General features: G+C 38.4%; 1 protein-coding gene across 1 annotated transcript; it reads right to left on the bottom strand.

Annotated features, from left to right (window-relative positions):
* Positions 1 to 12,048: 12,048 nt before the first annotated feature.
* Positions 12,049 to 12,948, bottom strand: LOC114876107 (achaete-scute complex protein T3-like). The gene has a single exon (XM_029187186.1). It carries the CDS (start codon positions 12,946 to 12,948, stop codon positions 12,049 to 12,051), a length of 900 nt encoding a protein of 299 aa, XP_029043019.1.
* Between the last annotated feature and the right edge of the window lie 672 nt (positions 12,949 to 13,620).

Here is a 13,620-nt window from a genome sequence, read left to right as displayed (position 1 = left end):
GAAGGAAACACGAGAGCAGTAACCACATGGAACTTTTCAATAAATCTTGATGTCATTGTTGGAAAGAGGGCGTGATTTTAGCAAAGTGGCTGTAGCATCGACACCAAGAATACCTCGAATCTCATTCTACGGGAATTCAATGGGACACCGCAGAAGCCGAGCTCCACGGTCCATAATTCCGCGGCTCGAGCCATTTCTCTCTCTCTCATTTTTCCACCGCAAAACTTTGGTTTTCTTTATTTTTCACGGTTTCTCCCCTACTCTTACTCGAACGTCGCGCTCCGTATCTCTGAGGGGGGTGACAAAGAGTCGCTGTCGAAGGAAGAGAATGAAGCAGTGAATGGTAGCGGTCAATGCCGAGGCGTGAGACCCTGGGACACCGTGGATTGTCCTCCGAGAGAAAACGACAGAAGAGCTGAATGGGGAAGAATGGTCTCCAAACGAGGCAAAGTTAGTCGACCTATGGCTACCTGTACGAGGGAACGAGGGGTATGAGGTCGTCGTAAAAACTTTTCTAACCCCTGGAAATCGCGTCGTGCTTCGTTCTTCTAGCTTCAACTGCGATAATATTTTTCTAAGAGCCTACGAAAACTCGATACGGTCGTTTGGATCCTTAGGATTCGATCCTGCGATCTCGTTTTTCACTTTCGGATTCTTTCATAGATGGATTAACTGTTGCTCGTTCAACCCTGGCGAGCTTCGATCCTATTCTCTTTACTCTTCCTTTCGACGACGAATCGAATACCAAAAGTTTCCTTCAGGGTAATTCTGCTAAGATAAATATTTTCGGGAGCTAATTCCGTTAGTGCTGTTGAAGCGAAGCATCACTTGAGGTTCCTTTGATCGTTGAAGATGTGGGGGGATGAAATCAAGAGGGGGTAGAAACCAAAAATTTTCGATAGTATTTTGGAAATATAGTTTGAGAAAATTATTCTTCATTAATAATTTTACCATTTACTTGTGATTTTTATATAAGCTCTGAAATGTTTATATTTAATTTTTTTAAATGGTACTGAAACTACCCTGAGACTCTATGAGAAATTTTTGAAATTTTAATGAAATCAAAATTTTAGATATTTCTGTTTAAATCTGAAAATAACTCGTCCCAATATATCTACGTATGCCACTTTTAAAGATTGTACTGTTAGAGGGGAAAATATAGAAAATGAAACATACGAATCTAAAGAATAAAAATTTTGATTATTCTTTTGATCCTTCGATCACGTAAAAGTTTGCTGGTGTTCCAACGCGTGTTTACGAACGATGAACGAAAGTTGGCCGCAAAACGAAGGGAAAAAGTGGAAAACGATAAAAAGGATGGGCGGTCTTGGCTTTGTTGCGATACGAGTATCTTCTTAATTCTCGTAGGCAGATCACTGGGCTTCGATGCTTTTTTTTAATCCACGTGGACTTTTTAAGGCAACCTCTGGCTGGTATTAGACCCTGCCAACTTCTATGCGGTTACTTATTAGCTCTGTTCTGGCATATTGCCTTCGTAATGCAACCTCTGCAACAACACGAGCCTCTGCGTTTACCATGCTTCTTCATCTTCTTTTTTATCTGTTGCCCTTAATGATTTCGGAAGCACAACTTATTTCTTCGTATCATACTCCATTGATGAAGTAATTATATCTCAACATGTTAATATTGATTACTTTTCATGGACTTTTTAATGAACCAAGAAATCACATCGTATCAAAAATTAAATTCACATTCCATAAATAATACAATAACATTTAATTATAGAGCTTCAATTTAATACTTAATAAATTAGATGTGTTAGATCATTGCATGTTAAATGGACAATCAAGTAAAAATGAATAAACTGTTAATTATTTTTAAATAAAAAATGGTATAAAATTCTTTTATACCGTCTGTAGTTAAAATTTTTTACATAAAAAAAAAAATAAAATAATAATAAAGCTTGACTTAAATATTGATTACAATATTGTATATAATAATATTGTAATTTGTAAATAAACTTAACGTTCGTGTACAAGGTATATCTACCTGCGACAACTAGGGAAATATTGATCATTGACCATAAAACATGTTCTTTCCTATTCCAAGAACTCAAAATCGCCCTCATTCGAATCGTAAACGTATTCATTCAGAATAAAACGAACTATTGCGTCACACGAGCACAATCGAGCTCCAGTCAAGGTGAATCCCGGTGTAATCGTAAAAGACGGCTAGCTAGGCAAATATTTGTAGTCACTTCCTGCCATAGAACTTTCTCACAGCCGCTTGCGGACGTAGGAAAATGATCTAGGAAGATCAGTTCACAGTGATTCGTTTTTGCCCTAGGAGATCCACGAAAAAAATCTGTAATCTGATCGACATTATTCTATCGAACTTCGTTAAACAAAAAATTCTTGTGAAACAAAAAATTCTTGTGAAACAAAAAATGAAATTGTTTAAAGATTTATAGATTTTCACTTTGGATCATTGTTCTATTAAAAATGATAATCATTACTAAAATTTGCTGAAAAATGATTAAAATATTTCAATATTATCTGTCAGCAATGCCATTTATAAAAATTAAATCTTCAATACCATGTGGAGCCAATACCTAATTAATCATTGATTGGGAAAGATTTATTACACGTCGTTGGATTGATTCCAATTGCAACCATTTTGTGATTATGAAGGGTTTAGAATTCTTTAAAAGAGGATATTGTGATATAATTAACTGTTGTGAGTATACCTTTTCTTTACGGTTGTTTGATGTATCCAGTTTTTGCGACCTCCCAGGAAGAGAACCAGGTGGTCCGCGTGTCAAGGTTGACTCTGTTCCATCCGGTACAGTGATACGCCGATTTCGTATCAGCAAAAATAATAATCAAGATCGAGCGATCGATAGAAGATGAAAAGGTACGATGAAAAACGAAGTTAGTATCCTTCTTCTGCTCGTTTTTTAAGCCACGGTTCTGAAACAGCGATTAGAAAGTAATTAACGCCTCGATAGTTTGAACATCGTTAAATTTCACCCCCCGCGGTTGCTACTCATCTTCCACCGGATACTCGATGATCCAACAGTGGATCTATTGTTTTCCTTCAAACGCTTTCTCATCGTTAATAATTCTGACATGTTTGGATGGCGGGTACATGCAGAGTCGATTAGAGAAGCTGTTTAAAGAAATCTTTTGAAAATTCGATACAGTTCACAGAAGGGATGTGCTTCGTTTGTTTTTCAGAATATAGTGATTTAATTTCTTTGCTTTTTGCTTGTAGTAAAATGTAGCATAAAGATGAGTCGATATTGTAAACATACGAGTACTAAATATTCAAATTTAAACTTCCCATTTGTTACTGGTAATCTCTGCTTAATTTTTTAATTTGAGCTTTCCATTAGTTACCTTGGAAAATTATTATATTATTGACGCCATGTAGAATTTTCTTTGTAACCTCTATTCAGTTTTTCAATTTAAGCTTTCTAGCTTAAAAAATTAATCCTTGGACAGCGGACCATGGAGAGTGCCCCATTGATATAATGCTACCGAGGCTTTTCTTTCAATTTGTGATAGCTGTCTTCAAAATCACGAATACGTGAGAGCAGTCGTTAAAGTATTAACAACGTTGCATGGTAAAGGGATGCTGTTGAAGTAAACGAGAGGCAGATCTCTCGCCTAAAGGAGAGTTTAACGAGACCAGGTAATCCAAAGCGTAAGATGGCTTTTCCGCAACAAAGGTCTAGGTTGTACACGAGGGGTGGAAAATAAAAGGAGGGAAAAGAGAAGAAAGACGGAATATTCGCGTCGTATCCCCACTTTTTGACGGTGCTAGGAACGAAATGAAAGGGAAGGCACGGTAATTGAAGTTAAACGAGATAGCCAGCCATTCATGGGTTACGGGATCCTGACAATGAAGCTCGCTCTTCGTTGAACGGTCGCCTCGGGCGACAGACAATGGCTCTGCTGGAGTTTATACCGTGTCGAGGAGTTATGCTGTAACGCCGTGGTCATCTTGGTAGTTTTCTGTACTAGGAAGACACAAACTCTGCACGAACTTCCTCCCGTTCACAAAATCGTTCGCCGTTCATCCACTCATTCTCTTTCACTTCCTTACTACACACTGGGTCTTTCCCTCTTGTTGCATCTGTTTGCGTTGGCTGAAGAAATGAATTCCTCCTAATTTTTACGTAAACTCAAAGTTGTATTCAAAACCAGTTTAAGAATACCGTAGGATCGACTATTTAATTTTACACCAGAAATGCAATTAATTTGATTAACGGTTAACTAACAAACTTTTGTTTAGGTCTAACAATAAATCATTTCCAGGTGTTGGAAATTATGTTTTTTAATTCTAATGAATATTTATAGTAAAACCTTGTAGCAATATTCACTGCGTTGCACTATTATTATAATAAATTAATTAACTCTCGAATGGCGGACCATGGAGAGAGCCTGTAATTTTAATTTAATTTCGTATTTTATATTATCTTCATCTTCTAAAATTTACACCGTTTCTTAAAAATAATTCGGTCAATATATGAAACTCTGAAATTAAAATGAATTTAATTAGAAATGAAATACCGTGAAGGTCTTATTAGAAAACGTTCTATTCAGAGTGAAACATCAAACGTAGCTTATCAGATGCATCCCTAAACGCTGGTAAGAGACTATAACCTCGCGAACACGACATTTATTGTCGTCCAGGACAAATGTGCTCGCCATAATCTTCATCTTCGTCACTTAAATCACTGGCGCTCCGATCTAAACAGCAGAAGCTTCGTTGGTAACGAGGCAAGCTTAGAGGGACGTCGTTTCGAAGATTTTATCCGGATGCTGCCATGATTCTTGGGAATCTCTGAAGCCATCGTGGCCTAATGTCAAGCGGGAGGGTCATCGGTCATCTCCTGAAATTCGATCGTCCGCAGTCGGTCGTTCTTTACAAAAGACTCACCTTTGTCTTCTGTTTTGGAGAGAATGCTCGGATCCTCTGGAACTCATCCGTGTGGCTTTTATGAGAATACTGCTCACTGCGGGAGATTTCTCGTCTAACTAGGCTCTAGCTGTATCTACGATAGAAACTAGAGTATACGCGTATCGGATCTTGTTATCTATCGCCCTGTATCGTAACCGCTTCGTGGAGGTTTATCTTCGGTGGAAAGGTGTCATGGTGTGATGTCTTACTTGGACTCGTTGTAACTGATGTGGGATAAATGGTACCCTGCCACTTTATTATGGACAGCTACTATTTTAAACGTTTATTGCTTACAAAATATTGATGACAGTTTTGATAAGTTTAAGTTTTCTATCTCTCGATTATTTGAAATATTGCTGAAAAGTGACATGTTAATATTAGCAAATATGAGCAAAATAGTAAAATATGAACCATTCACAGGCCAAAGTGATTAACTTCAGTTTTTGAATCTGTTAAAATTTTAGTGTCACTGCACCCAGTTGATGCTTAACTTTTTATATTTTAACAATTTCCTAACTTTTTTATATAGTTAATCGATTTGGCAAAATAGGTAGCTCCTATATCCCGGGAAGTAGAAGTTATATTTATAAGTATTTAAAGAAAATGAATATTTTAAAAGTTATAACTTACTACAAATACATTGTATAAATTTCGTCTGAATGCTGGTAGACACCTTGTATCTCCATAGACGGTAGAGCACGTCGACGCGAGATCGTAAATGTCTTCGCGGCAACGAAACGACCGGTCAAGTTCGCCAACGGCGATCTCTGTGATCGTCAGCATCTCGATTGTATCTCGTGCCGGCATATTTCGCGGTCGCACGTCAAATTTCTCCCGAAAGGATAGGAATCCCGTCGCGTTCCCCGAGGAAACTGCCCTTCCACGACCACCCACGATACTCGTGGCGAATTTGTAAAACGTAGGGGCACGAGCTGAATCTCTTCCCCTTTCCCACTCGTTCCGTCTCTCTTCTTTTTTTTTCCACCCATGGCCTTTCGATTCTTTGGAAAACTCGTTGTTGCGGCTGGTAAATGGAATCGAAGTGGAATGGAACGACGACCGCCCGCGATGATCGCTTATACAGCGGTCCTGTGTTACGATTCGCTTTGTGCACCACCGGGGGATGCTTTTCATCGTCGCTTCCGGTCGTCGAGATGACGATTTTATTAACCCTGACGATGCATCAGGTGTGCAGCAGTGGCTTTGAAGCACGAATGGACCAAATGTCTACACATTTCAAAGTGATTTGGTTTAATCTCTGTATCCTTGTAGCCAAGGCACTTATGACCCACGTAATAATACTGGAAAAAGAATTAAACCGTGTTATTGCATTTCAATTCTTTTCAAAAAATCCTAATAATGTTATAAAAGATTTTAAATCCAAAAATCAGATATTTTGTATAAAAATTTCAAACATTTTTTTTTCATTTTTTAAAATATACTTTTAATTTCACTTTTCAACATATATATTTTATCAAATTTCAAAATCGCTAGAACTTTTATATTACAGATTTTGGATAATAAAAAATTTAATTGTTCCTGTTGATTTTGTCGTTTCGTACCTCATTAAATTTGAAGTATTTCTTCCATCTATTTTAATCACTAAATTAAACAATCAAATTTTTAGACCGTATCATCAGAAGCGTGAAAAATTACATTTCATTTTCGGATTGAACGGTGGAGAAACTGCTTGACCGCGTCGAAAGGATTAAAAGAATCGCTGGCAGAGTTCCTCGAAGAGGATTCACGGCCGTGTTATAAATCTCGAAATTTAAATCCAATTTAACGTGGCCTTAAGAGGGGACGACGAGGTAGTAACAAGGCACAACGTGTGTCGTCGGTTGTTCTTTCACGAGGGATCCTTACTGGCTAGACGGATCTGTATTCGTATGGTTAATGTACCCTCAAGGAAGAACCTCGTCCTTTTAACTCGTTGCACCGGTAAGGCGAGTCCCGCGATTCGATCGTTCTGCGTACGTCTTCGTGGACTCTTCTTCTTCTTGACTCGCCTTCCTCTTCGTGTTCCTCGTCTGGTTCGGCGTCATCGATGCGGATAAGAGGATTTACTTGGCCGGAACGCTCCACCTCGAGTGATTTCCAAGTAACGCGTGCCTACAACATTACGCCCGCGGCTAATCTCCTGATGCGATAATGACGATCACGAACCTAATGAATTTTTGTCATTTTGTCCGAACACGCCAGAGTCGTTGATCTTTTGAAGGATTTCTGGGATCACCTTTTTCTAAAAGGGATCGGGGAAAATTTTCTTATAATCAATTTTATATATGTACAATCAGTCCCATCGAAGTTGGCGCGCTAACGCCGCCGCGGCGTGAATGCGTTAGCGCGCCAACTTCACTGCGACAACTTCGATGGGACTGAGTGTACTTATACTAGTTAAAGCTACTGTCCGTCCGATCCGCCCAACGAAATAACTTGCTCGCGGGGGTGGAAGAGGCAAGCACGGTAATGTTCACAGTATGTATTAGTGCGCGTCCTATTCTGTTTTGTGTCGTTTATTGTGAGTTATAAACACTGACGAACTTGGTCCTCTGCTACAATATTTCACAATCTTCTGATGGTGAGTCATTTAATATTGTACCTTATTATTTTTTAATAATTCAGGATATAATTATATGTAAATGTTCAAACGAAATATGTAATGATACTATTGTGAGGTTATGGTCATGTCACATATTCTGAATGATGTATTACAAAAATACGCGGATTCTATTTCTTCAAACTATTTAAAAAGTATTCCTTAAATCATTCGTTTGGTAGAAACGAAAATGTTCGAACCGATTTATAGGTTACTTTCAACCATAGATTACGTGGAGTTCTCAATTTGCATGTTTTGCGGTTTCAAAAACTAGGGAACGAAACTTTTGACAGAAAGATTACTGTGATTCCGGTTGGCTATTTACTCAAAAACCGCAAAGACATCGACAGGGATAATGGGGGGAGAGCTCCGCCTTCCTTGCTGCACTTTTAAGACGTACTCTCGCGAAAGGAAACGTTTCAGGGATGCATTATATATTTTTGGGTCTATGATTGGTGACCTGCATCTTGGAAAATCGTTCAGGGGATTTCGTTTCTTCGGACTGATCTGTTAACTAACTATGATTACGAGTCATCAATGGCCGATTATGGTGCACTAGCTGAAAAAAAGAAAATTGCTTGCTGAAAGAATGATTTGTGTTCGATGAAATCATTAGCAAATTGTGATTTATTAGTCTTAAACTTGGTTGAGTGGAATTTGGGGATAAAGTATTTAAAATAATAAATGTTGTACAGCTGAGATAAAATAATATTTTAAATAGTACTTTTATTTTATGATAATTCAAAGTATTTAAATTTTCTTATAATGAAAATAAATAGAGAAAAGTGATGGTAGATATTGCAATGCAAGGAACAATTTGATAAAGTAAATTTATTTCTAATTCAAGAAGATTTATTTAAATAATATTATATCTTTAGAGATGATTCGATATTTTAATCATAAATTCATGTATTAAAATAAATCATTTCTAAAGAGACTTCTTTATGTTGAATCACAATGCTCGTTTTATACTATGGATTTACTTTGCTTATCAAAAGTAACAAAATGTCAGTGAACAAACTGATAAAAATGTGAAGAACTCACAATGATATCGTATCCTGTTCTTAAAAACGATCGGTGATAATACATATTAATAATCTACTGCTCTTTTCCCCTTTAGATGTAACTTCTATAATTTCATACATAGAATATTTATTACATGAAGTTGCAGATGAATAATGTTAATTAAATAACTATTATGCATAGTGTACAACCCCTTCACACCTTCTCTTCATAGAAAAAAAAATACGTGGAAACTACATTTTAAATCCCTCCAAAAGTGCAAAAATATTAGACTTTGAAGTGAATACATTTTATAGAACAAGGGTAAAATGTTAAAATGCCTAGTTAATAACTCTAAGATTTTTAATATTCTTCTATGCATTGCCTATAGCAAAATAAAACTTTACGATCGAAGGAATCGATACCTGCCGAAGGTATTTCTACCCTAAGACTATCGGGTCCGTTAGGAGAAGGTTAGTGAATCGAGTCTACCTGAACCCGAAATGACACCAGTCGTTGCGATTCGTTTATTGAACAGGAAGAGGATCGATTCCACGATCGAGACGTATTGCCGGTGAAACGTACCGTTACCCTCCAACAATGAATATTCCTCCTCGAGGATCTTTCCTAGGTTTCTTCGAGTAATCATGGTTATACCTGACTCTACTGTGATGTCAGGTGTAACAAAACTTTACTGAAAATTTCGCCACTGATATAAATCACTTTCTAACATCCCTATAAAAGTCAACCTTTGTTTTATAATGGTAATGAAATATTGCAATTCCAAGGAAATAAAAAAAAAAATTGTAAAATAGAGATAGTAGAAATAATCTGAAATGGCTAAGATTTAATATACATAAAAATTTGTAAATCAGGAATATGATATTGCAGAGGTAAAATTTTAAGTTGTATTAAAATTAAATAATGGGATACTAACATTTATTACAAATAAATATTTAAGAAAATAGAAATGCGATTTCTAGGACAATAAAGAACAGGAGAAAATAATAAGATTTTCACAATATTGTTTATAACGTTTTCCAATATATTTAAGGAACTATTACTTTTAATATTTATTTACAAAAAGCATCGACACGATAAAATTTCGTTCAGTTTCATTTCAATTTCGAGCATCAACGAATGAGAAATTGATCTGCTTTGATTTCGTATTCAATATACATATATAATCATTTACAATAATATTACAAATCATTATATTACAACAAGACCCACAGCTAACGGTCTGTAAAAATTCGTTCAATTAATTGCGCGGATCGGTATAAATATTTGAAACCTTCCTATTGGGAGTATCAAGCGAATTCTTAATATTTTCAATGATAATAACATTTATAAAATTTACAACAAATCAGTTCTTTCAAATAATCTTCGTACGATACCAGAACGTAATGTTCCCTTAAGATTAATCAAGGATTTTTATGTCGATGAAAATTGTATATTTATCTCAATAATACACCAACAATCCTTGTAAGGCACTCTGGAATGCTGCATCCTTCGAGGATGCCCGAATGTCGATACGACATCCTTTCAGAACAATAATAGAACAATTTCTTGGACAAGTAACATATCAAAGTGTCTCCAGCACAACTATCATCGAGGCTACCGACAAAAACAAAACGCGACTTTGTCGATTCGTAAAGTTACATGTGTACAATGTTGATATGACTAGATCACAGTTAGTGGAACAGCCGCTGTTTGCCGTCTCCCTTCGGTCCTTTATTCTAATACATTTCGTGGGTTTTTACCAGCCACTTCTAAAACAGAAAAAAGAAGAAATTACGTTAACACTAAATATTATTTTATAATACAATTTAAGTTACTTTAATTTTATTAACTCTTTGAGACGATGAAAATTAATTATAATAATGAGAAGTTTATGCAGCATTGTCATATTCAATTTTTAATTTGTTTGTAAATGATATTATAATCATGGCAATAATTTAATTTAAGGATTAAAAATAGCATAATTTCTGGAAAACTTTCAATTTCTTTTTTATAAACAGTAAACAAAATTATTTTTAGATTTACTATTTTAAGTTATGTTAATTATTAAAGAACTATTTATCCAAATTTAGCTGAAGATGAATGAATCTTTCACTATTAGCCAGATCTATTTTTAATATAATCTGAAACATGATTTAAATTTGATTCCGCTTAAACATTATCTCGGACACCTTTGTCGTTGAATATTTTTAGACACGATACCAGTTTATAATTTTATTCCCGTCTGAAAATCAGGACTGTCGAAGGTCGGTAAAGAGACGCTACAGGTATATAAGTGCATGAAGCAGGGGATGATTTCAGGTAAGGGCAGTTTTACTGGAAGGGACGCGCCGTTCACGGGTAAAACGAAAAAGAAGAAATCGTCGGTGACGGAACGGGGAACGGGGGAAGGTTACAGAGAGAGAGACAGAAGAATAGCGTACCGGTTCAAAAACCCACAAAAGGGGGACTGAAATATCCTGAAAGATGCATTCAGGTTAAACGCAGCAGACGAAATCGTCTCTTGTCAAAGAGGAAAAGAGAAACGGAGAGGGATGAACGAATCGAAAAATAAAGTAAGACGGAGAAAAATCCGCGGGAACGTTAGAAGCTTCAAAGGGAGGTCGAGGAAAGTTACGTCCATCAAGATTAGTAGCCGAATTCAAGTATAAATTTATCGATGCTTTTCCATTCGATCGGATTCATTGTTGCACAAAGTGTCTTCAAAATTGATGGAAACGTGAAAATGTAAAAAAAAAATTTTGTAGAAATTCATCAAGTACCGATGACTTCCTCGAAAAAAAGTAATAATGATGAAATGCTGAAGGGAAATGAGATGGAATGTTGAACTTTTGAGAGGAGCACATTGTAAAGCTCTCGCAGAAGGTGGCAAAATTTCCAGAGGAGACGAATTAGACGACTCGGAAGGTTGAAGGGTGAGGAGGGATGAAAAAAACGGTAGAAGGACCGGTACACACACATGGAACGAGATGATGTGTTGGTTCACAGTGAAAGAAATCTAGCACAAAAGCGTCGCTTCTCGAATGTAGACTCGCTGCCCCTTTGAATGGAGTCTGCGATTTGAATGGCTGGAGTTTCAGCGAGGGGTCGCGCGCGCCATTGTCACGGGGCAAGGTCACAAATCTGGTCGGAAATTTCTTTGAACTTCCTCGGTAACGCGGATGTTACCTCACAGGCAAAATTTACGGTCCTTCTAAAGCGAGGGAGGTGAGAAAGTTTTTGAGAGAAAAAAAAACCACTCCTCAATGTGATGCAACGTTTCCTTCGAACCGGTTTCACGATTAGCTTCGGGGAAAATTAATAAAAATTGTATTTAAAAAGAAAATGAACAAATTCTGAAAGTCGCCTCATAGAAGAATCTAAGAAATTTAATTAATCTAAAAGATTCGAGTACGAGGTATGTTAGAAATGTTAGAAATGTTAGAAATCATGATAATCACGACGCTAACCTTTGAAGACAAGAAAGGACCAACGAGGAGGCGACGTAGACACCGGTCCTCTCATTGACTTTGTTGCCACCAAGAGATGACGTCCAACAGTTCTTCGTCTTCTGGGCTCATTGGCTCGTAATTATCGTAACCATCGGAATGCGTGGTATAAAGGGTTCCCGATGTTCCGTATCCTTGACTGCCAGCCGATGATGCTTCAGAGACAAAGCTCGGCGTTGGGGAACTAGACGCCTCGGAACAGGGTGCTGGCACGAACGTTGGGCTAGGGTTTTGTCTGATATGTTGATGCCGATGCAAGTCGGAGTTGTTGTGATGTCGAATATCATTGTTGACATTGCCACGGAGTCTTAACTCGGCCGAATGGTGATTGGCGTCGACACCGAGGCCGGTGTTGGAACTACACGTGGACGAAGCCGAGGACGTGGAAGATGGTGGTGACGAGGTCGGCGAGGATACGCTGGCCAAATCCGAACCACTGTCGTGTTCCTCGAGAAGTCGCTGTAGACTCCTGATGTACTCGACCGCCATCCTGAGCGTCTCAACCTTCGACAGCTTTTTACTGCCAGCCCTAGATCCACCGTGTGTGCCAGCTGTACTTCCTCCGAGGGCTTGTGCCACACTCTGGGGTATGTGTTGCCTTAACGTGGCGAATCCGTTGTTCACCTGCTTCACACGATTCCGTTCCCTCGCGTTTCGCCTGGCCACCGAAGCTGGTTGATGAGGAACCGTGCCGTAAGGTCCGGTCGCTTGGCTGTAGATCTTCGATCGTTTGCAACCGTGCTGCTGGATCTTGATGTCATTTGTCGGCATACTGCTCGTTGAAACAATCACATTGCCGCGATGAGTTTGAGCACTGGTCGTAGAACCATGAAGATTATGGTGATGATGCTGTTGCTGTACGCTCAACATGATGGGTAATACGTTCCCCTCCGTCGTACCCACTAAGGTCATATCACTGATCCGATTTCCCCCCCACTACAAGAGCAGGAGTGCGCGGCAGCGCGTGCCAGATGACCTTGAGAAATAGGATCCTCGATGTACTCGAAGTACGAGGCTGCCGACCGTTTACTACGACAGCTGAACCCTCTCTAACTAACCCCCTTCCTTCAGCGACACCTTGGTTAAGTACGCGTTATACGTCGAACCGATGTGAAAAAAAGCAATATAGAAATCTTCGAAACAAGACGAGACGAGTTGTTACACGAGCTAAGACAGTTGAAAACTGAACCGCACCCTCGATGCTGACGGCACGGACCTGGCTCCCGAAATGCCTTGGCAAGAAGGGTTCGAGGCCTTATATAGCCAGGGCGGGCACGCGCCTATCCCCACCACTGGGCCTCATACTCGATCTCAGGCCCTAAACCCCCATCTTCTCCCCCTCCCTCCCGCCCTATCGGCTTGCTGCGCCTCATACCCCTGTACGTCCCCACTACTACCGATCCAAAGGCCCTACAACGCCCGAGATTCTCATCTCTTCGTGAATCGTCCTCACGTTTTTGCATGCTCCTTTCAATCTATTTGCTGATTTGGATATTTAAAGATGATACCCTTCGACGTTATCGGTCCGATAACAAAACTTGTGGTTTTCGTTTCTTGGAAGTTGTAGCATATTATATGCAACCT

Source organism: Osmia bicornis, chromosome 2 (genome assembly GCF_907164935.1).
Source record: "Osmia bicornis bicornis chromosome 2, iOsmBic2.1, whole genome shotgun sequence".
Lineage (NCBI taxonomy): Eukaryota > Metazoa > Arthropoda > Insecta > Hymenoptera > Megachilidae > Osmia > Osmia bicornis.
This window is presented reverse-complemented; position numbering and strand designations above follow the sequence as displayed.

Excerpts from the sequence above, each read along its gene's own strand:
- LOC114876107 (XM_029187186.1), bottom strand. The coding sequence starts at position 12,948 with ATGACCTTAGTGGGTACGACGGAGGGGAACGTATTACCCATCATGTTG.